This window comes from Ziziphus jujuba, chromosome 12 (assembly GCF_031755915.1).
Source record: "Ziziphus jujuba cultivar Dongzao chromosome 12, ASM3175591v1".
NCBI lineage: Eukaryota > Viridiplantae > Streptophyta > Magnoliopsida > Rosales > Rhamnaceae > Ziziphus > Ziziphus jujuba.
In genome coordinates, this window is record NC_083390.1 from 18,635,054 (window position 1) to 18,652,767 (window position 17,714).

The 17,714-nt window shown below is 33.4% G+C and overlaps 2 protein-coding genes and 2 long non-coding RNA genes across 6 annotated transcripts; 3 read left to right on the forward strand and 1 right to left on the reverse strand.

Annotated features, from left to right (window-relative positions):
* Positions 1-1,360: 1,360 nt before the first annotated feature.
* Positions 1,361-2,117, forward strand: LOC132800151 (receptor-like protein EIX2). Its single transcript, XM_060813166.1, has 2 exons — positions 1,361-1,705; positions 1,752-2,117. The coding sequence occupies exons 1-2, from the start codon at positions 1,361-1,363 to the stop codon at positions 2,115-2,117; spliced, it is 711 nt and encodes a 236-aa protein (XP_060669149.1).
* A 1,090-nt stretch (positions 2,118-3,207) lies between these two features.
* LOC107404497 (uncharacterized) lies at positions 3,208-5,338 on the forward strand. The gene is made up of 2 exons (XR_003054005.3): positions 3,208-4,120; positions 5,046-5,338. It is a non-coding gene; the product is annotated as an uncharacterized LOC107404497 (long non-coding RNA).
* Positions 5,339-7,001: 1,663 nt separating this feature from the next.
* On the reverse strand, positions 7,002-9,824 carry LOC132800273 (uncharacterized). 3 transcript variants are annotated; one of them, XR_009635249.1, is made up of 4 exons: positions 9,385-9,824; positions 8,730-8,859; positions 8,106-8,257; positions 7,002-7,628 (listed from the first exon to the last, which is right to left on the reverse strand). It is a non-coding gene; the product is annotated as an uncharacterized LOC132800273 (long non-coding RNA). The 3 variants fall into 3 exon arrangements; XR_009635247.1 differs by having other exon boundaries at positions 7,002-8,257; positions 9,385-9,818; XR_009635248.1 differs by lacking the exon at positions 8,106-8,257 and having other exon boundaries at positions 9,385-9,814.
* A 4,287-nt stretch (positions 9,825-14,111) lies between these two features.
* LOC125420247 (receptor-like protein EIX1) lies at positions 14,112-17,054 on the forward strand. The gene has a single exon (XM_060813167.1). The coding sequence runs from the start codon at positions 14,112-14,114 to the stop codon at positions 17,052-17,054; it is 2,943 nt and encodes a 980-aa protein (XP_060669150.1).
* Positions 17,055-17,714: the final 660 nt, after the last annotated feature.

The following is a 17,714-nucleotide window of genomic DNA, read 5'->3' on the forward strand; positions in this document are numbered from 1 at the left end:
TAGTCCACAAACCAGCAAATATAGATGAAATAGATGATTTTAGAACAAATCCAATGAAAAATCTAGAAAGAGAAAGACAAGCACATAAATATAAGAGGAGAGAGAGAGAGAGAGAGAGAGAAAAAAATACAAAAAATTTTACGTGGTTCGATTAAGATGATCTACGTCCATGGGCAAGCAAGGAGATGACGATTTTCATTAACTTGAAGAGATTACAAGCTTAATCACCAAGAACATGACACCATTGATGGGATGTTTGAAGAACCCATTGGTTCTCTCTCTAAAACCAGGTAGAAAACCCCCTTACTGTTTCGCACGAATTCCTAGGCTAACAAATCATTATAGAAGGGCAAAACAATAATTTCGTAAAAACCTTTTTTCTTTTCGGCTTTTTTTATTTTTCCCCCTTCTTCCTCTTCACTTCATCACCAAACATTATCCCTTCAACTCTCATGTTCACCATTAATTTAGAGTCAAAAAAACAACACTATCCAAATTGAAGAAACTCGATTTAACTCTTTCATAATCAATATTGAATCCAAGTGAGTTCCACCTTTTCAACTATTTGAATTGAAATTGAGATCTTGTAGGTTGGGTGCATCATTTCCTAGTTGGCTTCAAACCCAATTGAAATTGTTTAGCCTTGATATCTCCAATTCTGGAATTTCAGATTATATCCCTGACTGGTTCTATAATCTGACTCCCAAATTAAGATATTTAAACTTGTCTTGCAATTCTATTAGAGGTATCGATCTTGCCAAATTTTCCTGTGAGATTTGATAACTACCCAATCATTGATTTGAGCTCCAACCAATTTCATGGTTCCATTCCCATTTCTCTTGCTAATGTAACTGCATCATATCTCTCCAACAATGCATTAACCATCTTCAAGCCATTCTTATGTACAGAACAATCATATAGGCAAACAAGTTTTCTTGACCTTCCCAACAATATGTTATCTAGAAGCCTTCCTGATTGTTGGATGCATTGGACTGAACTGAGAGTTCTTAATTTGGAAAACAATAAATTGTCTGGAAATATTCCATCCTCAATGGGTTCACTATATCTAATTTCAACATTGCGTTTGAGCAACAACAACATCTCAGGAATTTTGCCTTCCTCTTTGACGAATTGCAGTTTGCTAAAATTTTTATGTGTAGGACAAAATAGTTTGAACGGAGAAATACCAACATGGATTGGAGAATATCTAACTGGATTGGTTGTCCTACGTTTAAAGTCAAATAGATTCTATGGGAGCTTACCTTTAAATTTATGTCAGCTTAGTGATATTCAAATACTGGACCTTTCCCTAAATGATATATCTGGAGTCATTCCATGGTGCTTCCATAATTTTACCCCGATGGTTCACAAAGTAGAAGGTTATGATGCTTCCGTTTCCCTTTATCATTTTGATGGATTAAGAGGTTATGCAAAAGTGTATGTAAATCATGAATACATAACATGGAAAGGGAAAAACTACAAGTACGACAAGAATCTTGGACTACTCAGAGTCATTGATCTTTCAACTAATAAACTGAGCGGAGAGATTCCCACAAATCTAACGATTCTTGTAGAGCTTGGCCAGTTAAACCTCTCAAGGAACAATTTGAGTGGAACAATCCCTGAGAGCATAGGGAAGATGAAGCTGCTGGAATCTCTAGATTTATCTCACAACCAGCTTTCTAGCAAAATTCCAAAGGGATTAGTTGATATATCTTTTTTTAGCTTTATTGGATTTGTCGAATAACCAGTTGTGGGGGAGAATCCCTACAGGCACTCAATTGCAAAGCTTTGAAGATTCCCAATATTTAGAGAACAAAGGACTTTTTGAACCTCCTCTGAATTTTGCATGTTGTGGAGATGGAAAATTCCAAGAAACTTCTACTTCTTGTGAAACTGTTGCTGGAAGAAACATTGAAGAAGATGATGAAGAATGGGTTGATATGTCATGGTTTTATATGGGAATTGGAGTTGGATTTGGTATTGGGTTTCTGGGAGCTTTTGGGTTGGCTTGGTATTTCAACACTTCCAGGAGACGTGTCTATTTTAACCAGCTTTTGAATCGTCATCGGAGGAGGACTAGCAACTATGGAGCTAGATTGAGAAGGCCACTTTGAACTTAGTTGGTAAGAGTGTTTCCCTTTTTTTTTTTTTTTTCCTATTTTATGTTTTTTAATTATCATTTTTGTGTGTCTGTGATATAACTCTTATTGTGTTTCTGTTTTAATGTTTACAAGGAGCTCACTGCATTGGCACTTTGAAGAACCATCGATTAAATTATTATCCAGCCAAGGGCATGTGGAAATTAAGCATCTGATACATATATTGTCCGATGATGAAATCATTCCGTTCGAAAGAAAAACAAAACAAAAGCAAAAAAAGATTTATGTTTGTGTGTTGTGTGTATCTAGGTTGTTGTGAAATGATTCATGCATGATGAACAATAAACCCTAATAGTATGGCATTTCCTTGACAGTTTTTATGGTTGCTTGTATAATTTTGTTTTGTGTTGGTGTTAACTCTATAATTAAGTAAAGCCTTTGTTTTTGTATTATTATTGAATTCAACTTTCTAAGTAAATAAATATTGATATTTTCTATTTTAATCTTATTTCTTCCATTTTCCATTTGTCTAAAATTTCTTTAACCTTTTTCTATTTATATGTAAATGTATTCTTAATACTATATATTAATCTACTAGAATTTCATTCTTAAGTACTACTTTAAAAAAAAAAAAATTATAAAGTAGATAATCTTTATTGATTACAAAATTAATTAATAAAACAAACAACACTGTCACATTAATACAGCTAAGAAGATCAGATAACGAGAAACATACAGATTTAGTAATTTTCACAGCTAACCAACTATTTTTGCAGTAATTAATGTTAACTAACAGCATGTATTGAGCATTGTTCCCAATTACTTAGATTTATGGGGCTTTCTAGCATATATATTATAATATATATATATATATATATATATATATATCTTTGTCACTAAGAACAAGAGGTTCCTTTGCACAGCAGGCTTAAGTTTAATTGGGCCTAAATTAATTAAACACCAGCCTTGTCCATATTTGTGAGAATGTAGATAAAAGGGGCCAGTCTATAATTAAGGCCCATTCTATGTGATAGAGTCTTGGGGAATTTAGCCCAATACCCACAAAAATAAACGGCTAATGATATTTACCCGTTCTTTGTCAAGTTTTTTTTATCTACCCCCTGCTTCCTATTTTGCCCCTCATAAAACAAAAAATTACTTTACTTTCCTTTTCTCATTCTTAAAGCCAATAATTCCGAGTCCCTGCACCTCTGCTTTCCTTTCTTTCTTCTTGCCTGAGAAAACCCACAAATAATCCCATTAAAAATCCTGCTCGACCTCTTTTTTCCTTTCCTCCATGAAAAATCAAATTTACATCTTTTGATTTTTTCTGTGTGAATTCTTAGCTAATATTACTGTATCGGTGGCCTTGATATGTAATTGGTGCTTTGTAGGGTAATTTGCAAGTTGCAAATTTATATGCTGGTACCGACAGTGTAGAGCTCAAAGGCCTGAAATAATTGCTGAATTGAATTATTTCTTAAGGCATTGTATCTGCAAGTTGCAAGTGTATATTCTTTTCTCAAAGAAGCCGTTCCTGGTGTTTTTAGAATCTGTCGGCTACTCGCAAGAAGATGTGCTCCTTTAGAAGCCCGAAGCTGCGTATGTATAGCTTCAAATCATTCTTAATCAGAATGCTTAAATCACCCTTGAATCAGGCTTTCTGATCTAGATTCAAATGTGGGTTAATATCAGTTACTGAGTAGTATAATGCTTGCAGCTCCTGAAGCCTACTTTCACAATTACATGTGATAAAGATTCCAAATGCTTCCTTTGATAAAGATTCAAAATACTTCCTTTTATTGATTCGTGGAACCCATAGCATCAAAGATACACTAACAACAGCTAGTGGTGTAGTGGTACCTTTCCTCTCTTTTATTTTTCATGATGGTGGGATAAGCAATTTGGTTCTGGTTTTTGCATATTGTGGGATGGTTGTTGCTGCTCGTTGGATTGCTAAGCTCAACACTTCATCCTTGCTTAAGGCTCTCAATGACTATCCTGACTACAAAGTTAAGGTAAACAACATTTATTTTATCTAAGAAATAAGTTAATTTCTTATTCAATTGCATATGATCTTGTTTCTCATTATGATACTATAGGAATGTTGTCTGAAATTTCACATGCTTGGGCTTGATTGGGTTGCCCCCTTTATAAAAGGTTACATGAGTGTAGAAAGATATATATATTGTCACTTAGCACACAATACTTGCTTTGTAATGCATTCATGTAAGGTTTTGTCTGAAAACTCATTGTTTTAAGGTTTTATGTCATATGCTCTAAGTTGTTACATAGAAAAATACATTTAGATGGCTGCATAAAAAGTTTCTATGGGCTATATGTAAATGAAACTAGTTCTGTATATTGACTTCCTTTAAATGTTCTAGGCTTCTAGGATCACTTAGTGTACAAAGGACACCAAATATTCTTGTACAAAAGAGAACAAATATCTGCTACAAATTTGTGGGGTGCATTTCAAGGCCAAGGATATGGAGAATTTAATGACATTAGATCCATTACTATTATGGTCGATTATATTGTTCCAGCGGTTCTTCAACAACTTGGCATGCTGAAATACAGTTCAAAGCTTGCCAAATTGATTGTGGCTAATAATGAAATAGATTTAGGCAGTGAGGAGGAAGTTAATCCATATATGCTATGGAGAGGATGAAGGAGTTGATCAGTAAAAAATCAGGGAAGCAGGTGTTGCTAAATTCCTTTGACATTTCTAGCAATTTAGTACTTGTATATTTCCTTTTGGTATTTCAATGATTTTCACTCTTTTTGTTTAGATCAATCTATGTCCTTCTATTTTTTTCTTTTGCTTTTTTTTTTCCCAATAGTATATATAATCTTTCTCTTTGTTTTCTCAGTGTTTTCCCGTTGTTTTTATTTATTTATTTATTTATCTAGTTGTTTAAATCATGTGACTTTTGTATTCAGGTGCTTAGTGTGGAGTTAGACCTTTGGCTTTGGTCTTTTGGCATTCAATTTCCATCTCTGCAACACCACTGAACACTTTCAACATATTAATGAGCTCACCATATCCGATGGTGTCCTTAATTTATGCTTCTAACTGTAAGATTATAGGAACTAGCATAGTAAGTTTTGGGGCGAAGTCATTAGACAGATGTATCTATAAATTCCTCGCATCTATTTTTCTTTTTGCATGGTTGTAGCTTTTCTTAATTTTGAGAAGTACTACTAATATTAGCCTTGAGTTGATGAACCAAAAACTTATTGTTTTAAAAATTGACCATTTGATATGTTGCTATTACCTATTTTGAGATATCTGTCACTTGTATTTTCTATTCACTGTAAAAAAATTAGTGGCTTTGTAATGTCGCAGTAGGTGTCATAGCTTTTCATGTTATTTTTAATTTATGTTTAACAACTCTATATGTACCTTGAACCTCTAGATTATATTTCATTGTTTGCCCTTTAAAGATGACAAAATAGAGTTGCTGAAACTCTTAAAACATCTTCAGCAGGTGTCTGTTTATAGGCTTTAGATTCACTAAACATTTGATATTATACAGAATTACATGTAGTAGCAACGAAATTAATTGTTTTTGTACGTGGATTGGATTAATATACATTAATTCAAATAACAAAGTAAAAAAAAAAAGAAAGAAAAAAAAGCATTGGAAGAAGTGAAAGAAAAAAAAGCATTGGAAGAAGTGAAAAAATGACAAATTAACTTCAATACTGACGGGCAATCGGTACACCGATGGAAAAAGTCGGTAATCCAATTAATTATTTTACTACTTGATGGAAAATTTACCGATGGATCAATGGTAATTGTCAATTGTTAATTTTTTCAATTGAACTCACCACAATTCAATACAACCTTTGATAATATGTATTTACATCAAGAACATGCTAAATGGAATTTTATTTCATTATAAAAATGAAGGTAAATATAGTTGACAAATTTTTTGACTCCCACAAGTCCCCTAATGTGTGTTTTGTGCAACAACATGCAAAATATACATTCATCAATGATCCTAAACAGCAAAATCCCCATAAAGTTTGGAAAAAGTTCTAAAATTGCCAAAAAAATGTGATTACCGTCAGGCCTTCGGTAATTTTTCCAGCAAGGACAATTTGATTACTGATAGTTTCATCGGTAATTACCGAAGGCCCAACGATAATTAAATTTTTTTGGCAATTTTAGAACTTTTCTGAACTTTATGGGGATTTTGCTGTTTAGGATCATTGATGAATGTATATTTTGCATGTTGTTGCACGAAACGCACATTAGGGGACTTGTGGGAGTCAAAAAATTTGTCAACTATAATACCGAAAGCCCTTCGGTAATTATCGATGAAACCTTCGGTAATTTTTCCAGCAAGGGCAATTTGATTACCGATGGTTTCATCAGTAATTACCGAAGGCCTTACGGTAATCAATTTTCTTTTGGCAATTTTAGAACTTTTTCTGAACTTTAAAGGGATTTTGCTGTTTAGGATCATTGATGAATGTCTATTTTGCATGTTGTTGCACGAAACACACATTAGGGGACCTGTGGGAGTTAAAAAATTTGTCAACTGTAGTTATCGAAGGACCTTTAGTAATTACCGATGAAACCTTCGGTAATTTTTCCAGCAAGGGCAAGTTGATTACTAATGGTTTCATTGGTAATTATCGAAAGCCCTATGGTAATCAAATTTTTTTGGCAATTTTAGAACTTTTTCCGAACTTTATAGGGATTTTGCTGTTTAAGATCATTTATGAAGGATGTTAATTTTTTTTATATAATGTAACTATGTAACTATGATAATCTTAGGGTTAATTGATGCATAATGGATGAGGAATATGTATATGTTTGTGTACGTATATGAAAATATGGATATATATATATATATATATCCATATATATATATATGGACTGAAAAATAATTGCATAGTACAAGACAAAGTATATGCTTCATAAGAAAACGGCTATTGGACCTGAATTCATCCACCATATCAACAAATAAAAGAATTTTTCAAAAGCCATGAAAGTAACTCAATACCATTGGAAGCTTTGCCTTTGAAAAAAAGAAAAAAAAATGTCAAACTAGATGGTTAAAACAGCTTTAATGGAATGAAGTGGAAATTTATGGCTTTAATTCTCTTTTGTGAACAATAAATAGCCTTGTGGAAGACTTGACTCACAAGCAATTCAATACTAACATTTCTCAACTGCATTGAACCACCAATGGTTGGCTTGCATATCTCTTCAACGGAAGAATCAATTCCACCCACCATGCATCCTTTAAAAGGTGCAACATGACTCATCCGCATGAAAGTTCTATTCCATGGACACAAATCTTTTAAATTTCTCATTTCTTGATGTTGGCACATCACCATCTGCTGGAACTCAAGCAAGTTCACACGATCTACCTGAGCATTGACTTGTATTCTCCTCAGAGTTTGCTCAAGCTTCATCAGCACTTCCTGCTCTTGTAATAGTTGTGTTGTAGCAGCGACAAATCTTTTCATTTTCTTCACTTTCCTATCCATTTTCTTCAATCTATATTCCTAGCCAAACCATTGAAAATCATTCTGAATAGGATCATTACAAAATTGTTCAAGACGGTGATAAACAGGATTGGCACGTCCTATATATGCACAATCATACAAAGAAACCAAAAGATATTACGTGTTACTGTTTACATTTGGATGGAAATTTCAATTTTTAAATAAAGAGAAGCACTAAAACAAAAGTTAACATCACACTGATAGAACAAATTCACTAAATGAATCGAAGAAACCAAGTTGGCCAGGAAGAGTTTCCAACAACCTACTAAACGGGTGGCTAATATTGATTTAGATTTCCCATTTTCAAAAGAAAAAGTCAAAGAGTAGTTTTAAATTCTCCAAGATTCTTCATATGCTATCACCATTAGTGCAAGTACCTTAAACATTTTTTAGCACAAGAAGAATTACATGTATCATGCAATCAGATTAATCCAATCAAACAACCAATATCAGCCAGGAAGAACAGATTGTTTATACCTTTATGTACCTTCCAAATTTAGTTCCTTGATCTTTTCTAATAGTGGAACAACAGGTTCCATGACAATATAGATAGCAACCTTTGTCGTATTACCATGAAAAGTTTTAGTCTCCATACTATAAAGGAATGATAAAATATTTGGATGTCTGACCTGAAAAGAACAAACGTGACTTTTTTTATACTAGTAGGTATCGCAAAAAAATTCCTTTACAGAAGGCTACTAACAGAAGGATAAAGTAGCTAGACAGGGAAACAAAACATGTATTAAAGCTTTAGAAAAATAGGCATACTATCAAACAAAATCTATGGACTCTGAAAAAACAACCATGTTGAGTTAATGCTTGATAAAACTAAAAATTTAAACATTTTGTTACAAAAATATTACACTTAAATTTAATCAGATTATTGGATTTCAAATTTCAAGGATGTAAGAATCTTTCATATCAATTCCCTCTTTGATTTTGATAGGTGTATGTGACAAGAAAATCCATAATGCATCAATCCGCTAATATCTAAATTCAAAAAAAGTAGCAACCAAAATATTGAAAATTGCAAAGAGAAGAATATTTAAACCAATCCAAGAAACCAAAGAGAATAAGAACTTTCTCAAGAAAAATACTAACCACATCAAAGAGTAAAACAGATGAGAACTTATAGTTCTTAGGCGCTTTACACCATTACGACCAGCAGCTAAATGTCCATCTTGGCATTACTTCCAGAAAGAGAAAATATACATACAACAGATCCATCATCCTAAAATACCAATTAAAAGTATATCAACATATCATGTATTTATATATGATAAATTTTTCTTAGATTAGAGAAACTGAAGATTGAAATTCGTAATTGAAGTATAGGAAATAGCCAATAATAAGATCTTAGGAAGATCTGAGCATATAGACACATCCAAGACTTTAACAGAACAGGTTATGGAATATCTTCACTACTAAAATTTTCTCTTCATTTGTATAAGCAAAAGCATTATATAATTTCCACCACACACACGCGACCCAATAAAACATATCAACAAACAGTTAAAATGCATATGATTTTGGCCCCAAATAGTAAAACCCAGAAATAATAGCATTCTAAAAACAAGTTCAGTAATTAATAATTACTATACCCCATCTATAAGATCCATTAACTTAATATTTTCAATTGTAATAATCAACAAAATTTCCAGAACAGCTACTAAAAACAAAAATAAAAGCAGACCCAAAAAACTAGACGGAACAAAAAGTAAAAGAAGATTTAAGGGGGCTGAATGATCATCGTCACCTGATGAGGTTATTGTTTTAGTTGTCTCAGTGAGTCAGTGAGAAGCAGAGGAATGGGAAGAGTGTTGAGAAGAAGAAGAAGCAGAAGAGGAAGGAGGAGTTTGTTGTAGACTTGCTCGCCAACTCCGAGGACAAGACCGAGAAGGGCATGGCAGAGCTGATTGCTGAGCCTTGGATGCTTCCTCCACTCTCTTCTCCTCCTGAAGAACTCTGATTTTCCCAAAACGCTTCGCCATTCTCTCTCACTTTCTCTTCCTCTTCCTCTTCTTCTTCGTGCTCCGTTTAGGGGGAAAATGGCGTAACCTTACATCTTCATTCTTCCTTTTCACATTTGAAAAGGGTAATGTGGGGATATTTAAAAATAGAAGGGTAAAACAAAAAAGGTTGGAAACGGATGGGTAGTTTTCATTAAAGCCTTTAAAACAAGGGTATTGGACCAAATTCTCCTATGGTCTTTTCAAGCGCAACAACGCCCCAGCTATCTAGGCAATGTCATTGTGGAATCAAAAGTTGTCATCAAAAAGTCTTTCCCAAAAAAAAAAAAAAAAGAAAATTAATCGTGTGCTGACGAGAGTAAGTTATCTATTGATAGGTATTGAAGGGAGATTTTAGTTATTTGAAGCAGGGGTTAATAATATTTTCAGTTACCGCATAACTATGGGTGTGAAAATGAGATTGTAAAATATTGGAAGACTTCCAAAGTTTTGATTCTTTAATTAAAGAAATGAAAAAATCTTGGAGAGTTACTATTGTAAGAATTGTAATAATAGGACACCCAATTAATGCATTGTGCAAAATAAAGCCGATGTTTCACAAAACGTCAAAACGTTACAAATTTATTGAAATTTCGATGGATATTATAAATATTCTATCTATTTTTATTTGAAATCCAAATTTATTTTCGAATCTATCTTTTAAAAAAAAAATTCAAAAAAAAAATCAGTATTTAACCTTGAATAAAACTTTATAATACTTTCAGTAAATGAATAACTATGGGTGTGGAAACGAGATTATACAATATTGGAAAACTTCTAAAATTTTGATTCTTTAATTGAAGAAATGGAAAAATATTGGGAGTTGAAACAAACCATAGTCGAAGCTCATTCAGAGAATTCTCAAAACAAAGAACTTCAAACTGAACAAATGGATCTTTCGGCTTCTGATTTGCACCAACGATCTGTTAGCTATAGAGTAGCAAACACAAAGAGAAGGAAAATAAATTTTGTGCCATTATTGTTTGTGCAAAAATAAATTAATAAATAAATAAAAAGGGAGGAGATGGGAGACATGATCCAGTCATCAGACTCTCGCAATAAAGGATCGAGTTGATCGACCACCTCTTAGCAACAGCATGTTAAATAAATACAAGTCATCCAGCCTATTAAATCCTTATAGACTACATACTTAATATTACTTATATGCAGGGTAACACCCTCCAAGCTTTGTCAGAATCAGTCAAAAAGCCTTATGCTCAAATTAAGCTAACCAGATTCAAAGAAGCCTTAATTCTCTAATCGAGTTAACTAGGTTCCAAAAAAAACAAAAAACATCCTTAATGCTCGAACAGAGCTAACTAGATTCAAAAAAAATTATGCTCATTAATGCTCATTAGAACTAACTGGCCATGTAATACAGCAATCCGACAATGTTAAAAATAAAATAAGTTGTATCATATTGTAGAGGTTTATTGTATGCTATAGATAAATCCTCGAATTTAAAATATTTCATACTTTCTTATAATGGATCAAATTTTTTATGGCTAAAGTTTACTTATCCCTATATAAGAAAAAATTAAATGACATATGATATTATCCATTATAACAAAATTATTTATATATATATATATATATATACACACACACACACAAAAAGACAAGGTATCCAATGCTCATCATTGCTAATCAATAATGGTGTTCCCATGCTCATTAGAGCTACGTCAGCTAACACGGTGCATTTTATATGTATGAACAAGATCATCATTTAATTTCTTTTTTAAGTGGAGGCCCAATAAGGTTTACCAAGTACTGTGGAGAACTATTTCTTCAAGTGTGGATTTGTGAACCAAGTAAATCATACACGTATTCGCCACTGGAAAAATGCAGTTTTAGGTGTATACTCGCATATGGTATGAGTAATTAGCTGGTTACACGGAACAGGGGATTAACTGGACTTTAAGGGGGAGCGCTGATAAAAAGGGGAAAAAACCATAACGCATGGCTTAGAGATTCTAACAGCTGAATTCATATACGTACATATAATAAGTATGGAATCGAAAGTTGGAAGTCTGCTACCTAAAAGCCCATCCCAATCTTACCAGTTTTATTCTATACGTATGCAAATACATTTAGAAAAAGAATAGATTTAATATACTCCACGCAAGTGAAAGGGACATAAATATCCAAATAATAAGGTGTGACAAATTAGAAGGAAAGTTAGAAATTAAAACTCTCGGACACCATGGAGGGACTATCAATATAAATTCTTCCTATATATCATGGATGGTGTAATGTCATTGAGCTAGACATCTCCATCTCTGGATGCAAGTTCCTCAAGGTAGGCTGCTGTTTATAAAAATGTTCAACAAAAAAAAAATAAAGACCAAGGATTCCTCAAGGTAGGCTGCTGTTAATGAGATGTTTAATAAAATCAAATAAAGACCAAGGATCGAGGCTCACAAGGTTGGTGGGGCTGTCGTAGAAGACATTGAAGGCGAGAATGAACTTGAGGATGCATACTTGAGATACCATACAAAGCCAGATGTGCAACTCCTTGCTGGATTCTCGTTTGTATGTTCCATGTGAAGAAACAGTTGCTTTATGGTCAAAGTGGCAGCGAGAAGTTAAAAGAGTAATCAGACTATTGAAAAGATTCTATAACACACCAATAAGGTGTTAATTAAGTTGGTAACAAACTGCAATTTAAAATTTATACTTGATCAGAAGTGAGAAATATTGGTTGGAGTAGTTTTTGTTGGGAAAAAAAACATACCTATTGACACTTTAATTTTGGAATAGAAACTAAGTCCATACCCAATTGAATATGAAGATACCATATGGTAAAAAAAAATTCTGATGAAAGTTGCAGCTTAAATGGGTAAGAGAGAAGGTTGGGTTGGATAGTTAACAACGAATTTTTTTTGCAACTAATAAATATGATAAATAAATTGTTAGAAAATGCAAATGAAGTCCCATATTGATAAGAAATCCAAAGAAAAAATCTACTATATAATTCACATAGATTATTATATCAATTTGTCAAATTGAGATTATTATATCAATTGTCAAATTGTTTTGGAATAGAATCTCATATAAATTCGCCCAAATTGGCTTGGGCATAAACTGGAAGTCAAACAGTTGTTTGGTGTCAATCGGACTAATTTTTTTTTTATATATTAATGGATAAAAAAATATAATTTATCATATTATTCATTGATTTGTAAACTAAACAAAATGATTTTGATTTTAATTAGATGAGTCATTTATCTAATAATTTTATAAAAGAGTTTTATCTAATTAATATTATCAAAATAAAATAATTATTTGTATATATTTCTTCTATTATTATACAGTCATTAAAAAATCATATATTAATCGAAGACTTGACGAATAATTTGTCTACACTCTGCAACTATATTAATTAATGGATAAATGAAAATTGATGTATATTTTATAATTGATTAGATTTGGAAATCCCAATATTAAAAAAAAAAAAATTAAAGTGGAAAAGAAACGTTGGTTTGGAGCCAAGAATGGAGAAAGGAAGCAGTCCCAAGTGTCACCAAGCTGACCCACCTCTTGATGGGAGAACTTATCCGATGAAATGCCAAACTATTCCACTGTTTAGATTTCTAATCCCGCGTTGTTTTTCATGGGATATTATTATTAAAGCAGTGCTAACAACACTTGCTTTGTTTGTCATTATTGGTATAATCCCATCCTATTGGAGAAAAATATAAATGAAATAAAATCAATCTTTTATCAGTTTAAGTTTTTAGAATCAATATATTTCAATTTGGTATTCAAAAAGTTAAAAATACATATAAAGATTCAAAAAAAAATCCTAATAAAGGTAAACCTATATGTAAGAGAGAATATTTAAGAAAAATATAAATGAAATAACCTACAATGAGTCAAAAAAGAACTCAATAAAAACCTATATATAAGAAAAATATTAAAAAAATATATAAATAAAATGAAAATTTATATTTTATCGATTTAAACTTTTAGGATGAGTAGTATATTTCAGCTCACCCTTACCTAGCGTACCATACCTAGCATACCAAATACGCTCACCCTTACCTAGCGTACCAAATACGCCTTCAAAGTCTTTCTCTATGTAGGACTAGGAGCCAAATACGCCTCCAAAGTCTTTCTCTATGCCGGACTAGGAGCTAAATAATAGGAGACGTAGGCGCTAAAAATAAATTAGTAAAAGTCAGTCAACATGGAAAAATATGTTTTGTTTTGTCTACCAAATAATATTCAACATGATCAATCACACCAAAATAATAATAATAATAATAATAATCAACATGAGCAGATAAGGAAACACATCTCTCGCCCACACAGGACAAGCGGACAGGCGAGAAGCAAAGGCACAAGTAGTTTCAGTGGGTGGGAAAAAAAATATATATATATATATATATATATTTGTGCCAACTAGAGAGAGAGAAAAAAAAAAACAAACAAATAAGGTGAACAAATTTTTGTGCCAACAAATATCATGAAGATGAGAGGTACTGGTAGATCGATTGCATGGTGTGCTGGACTTGTATTATCCATTGCAACCATTGCTATATTCAGCGAGGGTGGCAAAAGTATAGTTCAAGCACGGTGCATAGACAGTGAGAGACAAGCTCTTCTTGACTTCAAACAGGGCCTTGAAGATTATCATAACACCTTATCCTCTTGGACAAGCGGCGAAGGAGAAGACTGTTGCCTTTGGAGAGGTGTCAAATGTGACAACAAAACCAATCATGTTGTGGTACTTCTTCTTGGTGATCATGTTCTTGCACCAGGCAACTTTGGTCATGACTACTCCAGATACTTTCATGACTTTGATTATTTTGTCGTAATGGCGCCTAACAGTAGGTTCGGCGGTGAGATTGGCTCTTCCTTGGTTGAACTGAAATACTTGAGGCACTTGGACCTTAGTTGCAATGATTTTTCAAGGATTCCAGAGTTCATTGGTTCTTTAACTCGGCTTAGATACCTTAACCTTGGATTTAATCCAATAAGTGGAACTATCCCTTCCCAACTTGGTAATCTCACTAGGCTGCGTTTTCTTGCTCTTGATCGTGCCGATGAGTTGATTGCTGATAATCTGGAATGGCTTCCCCGTCTTTCATCGCTGACAACCCTTAAATTGGGTACTCTCACTCTATCCAAGCCCGCCGATTGGCTTCAATCAATCAAAATGGCCCCTTCATTGTCAAGCTTGGAATTGGTTGGGTGCTATTTTCCTTATAAGGTAGCTACTTCATCTCTTTCTCATATAAATTCTTCCAATTCTCTTAGAACTCTTGTTATAAAATACAGTAAATTCCATCCTACAGCAATTCCTTGGTTGCTCAATGTCAGCTATAATTTAGTCAATCTTACTATAAAGCATAGTGAAATAATAGGTCCACTCCCAAATTCTTTTGACAGTATGAGGTCCCTTGAAAACATTGATTTGAAATCAAATAAACTTGAAGGTGGAATACCAAAATCCTTGGGGAATCTTTGCAATGTAAAGTCTCTGGATCTTTCTTTCAACCTTTTGAATGACACGCTACATCTAATAGAGACTTTGACTGGTTGCACTGCCAAGTCCTTGGAGATTTTGTATTTGCATGGCAACGAACTTGTAGGTTCATTGCCTGATCTTTCCCAATTCTCATCCTTGAAAGAGTTACGCTTAGCTGATAATAAACTAAATGGTAGCTTAGCGGAAAGTATTGGCCAGCTCTCTAATCTTGAGATCCTAGAAGTTTCTTCAAATTATATTACTGGAGTTATCTCCAAAGCCCACCTACAAAAATTATCCAAATTGAAGGGGTTAGATTTATCATTCAACTCCTTAACATTGAATTTTGAGTCCAGGTGGGTTCCACCCTTTCAACTCTTTTCCTTAAAGTTGAGTTCTTGTAAGTTGGGTGCACCATTTCCTGGTTGGCTTCAGACCCAGGTGAAATTGTTTAACATTGATATCTCTAAATCCGGTATTTCAGACAATATCCCTGACTGGTTCTACAATTTGACACCCAAATTAATCAACTTGAATCTGTCTTTCAATTCTTTCAAAGGTATCTTACCAAATTTTCCCTTGAGATATGATAACTACCCAGTCATTGATTTGAGCTCCAACCAGTTTTATGGTTCCGTTCCCGTTTCTCTTGCTAATGCATCTGCACTGATTATCTCCAATAATTCAATTACGAGCTTCAAGCTATTCTTATGTACAGAACTATCTGATCGGCCAACAACTTTTCTTGACCTTTCTAACAATATGTTATCTGAAAGCCTTCCTGATTGTTGGATGCATTTGGGTAAATTGAGAGTTCTTAATTTGGAAAACAATAAATTGTCTGGAAATATTCCTTCCTCATTGGGTTCGCTGGATCAAATTTCAACACTGCGTTTGAGCAACAACAGCATCTCAGGAATTTTGCCTTCCTCGTTGAAGAATTGCAGTTTGCTACGACTTTTAGATGTTGGACAAAACAATTTGTATGGAGAAATACCAACATGGATTGGAGATTATCTAACTGATTTGATTGTCCTACATTTAAAGTCAAATAGATTCTATGGGAGCTTACCTTTAAGTTTATGTCACCTTAGTGATATTCAAATACTGGATCTTTCCCTAAATGATTTATCTGGAGTCATTCCAAGGTGCTTCCATAACTTTACCCCAATGATTCATGGAGTACATGATTCTGATAGCGCTGCTTTTGTCGATGGCATTGATGCCTCATATATCATTGATCAATCGAGAGGTTATGGACGAATCTTTGTAAATTATGAATACATAACATGGAAAGGGAAAAACTACAAGTACGACAAGAATCTCAGACTACTCAGAATTATTGATCTTTCAAGTAATAAACTGAGCGGAGAGATTCCCACAAATCTGACAAATCTTGTAGAGTTGGTCCAGTTAAACCTCTCAAGGAACAACTTGAGTGGAACCATCCCTGAAAGCATAGGGAAGATGAAGCTACTGGAATCTCTAGATCTATCTCACAACCAGCTTTCTGGTAAAATTCCAATGGGATTAGCTGATATATCTTTTTTGGCATTCTTGGACTTATCGAATAACCAATTGTGGGGGAGAATCCCTACAGGAACTCAATTGCAAAGCTTTGCAGCTTCTGACTATTCAGAGAACAGAGGACTTTGTGGACCTCCTCTGAATGTTAGATGTTGTGGAGATGGAGAATTGCAAGAAACTTCTACTTCATGCGAAACCGGTGCTGGAAGAAACGTTGAAGAAGATGATGAAGAGTGGGTTGATATGTCATGGTTTTACATGGGAATTGGAGTTGGATTTGGTATTGGCTTTCTGGGAACCTGTGGGTTGGCTTGGTATTTCAACACTTCCTGGAGACGTGTTTATTTTAACCAGCTTTTGAATCGTCGTCGTTGGAGGACTAGCAAGTACGGAGCTAGATTAAGAAGGCCACTTTGAACTTGGTAAGAGCGTTTCCATTTTTATTTTTTCTTTTCTTTTTTCTTATTTTAATCTGCTTTTTAATTATCATTTTTGTGTGTCTGTAATATAACTTTATTGTGTTTCAGTTTTAATGTTTACAAGGACCGCAACGCATTGGCACTTTGAAGAACCATCAATCAAAATTATAATACAGCGAAGGGCATGTGGAAATTAAGCACCTGATACATATGTTGTCCGGTCATGAAATCATTCCTTTTGAAAGAAAAACCAAAAAAAAAAAAAAAAAAAGGATTTATGTTTGTGTGTTGTGTGTATCTAGCTTATTGTGAAATGATTCTTGCATGATGAACAATAAAACCCTATTGGTATGGCATTCCCCTGGCAGTTCTTGTGGTTGCTTCTATAATTGTGTTTTGTGTTGGTGTAAACTCTATAAGTGAAGCCTTTCTGTTTGTAATATTATTGAATTCAACTTCCTAAGTAAATAAGTATTAATATTTTCTATTTTGATTTTATTTCTTCCATTTTCCATTTGTCTAAAATTTTTTAACCTCTTTCTAGTTATATGTAAGTTGATGTGTTCTTAATACTATATATTAATCTGCTCGAATTTCATTCTTAATTACTATTTGAAAAAAAAAAAAAAACATTATAAAGTAGATAATCTCTATTGAT

Excerpts from the sequence above, each read along its gene's own strand:
- LOC132800151 (XM_060813166.1), top strand. The coding sequence starts at position 1,361 with ATGGTTCACAAAGTAGAAGGTTATGATGCTTCCGTTTCCCTTTATCAT. Across the intron at positions 1,706-1,751 it reads GCAAAATTCCAAAGGGATTA|TTGTGGGGGAGAATCCCTAC; the intron begins GTTGATATATCT and ends TCGAATAACCAG.
- LOC125420247 (XM_060813167.1), top strand. The coding sequence starts at position 14,112 with ATGAGAGGTACTGGTAGATCGATTGCATGGTGTGCTGGACTTGTATTA.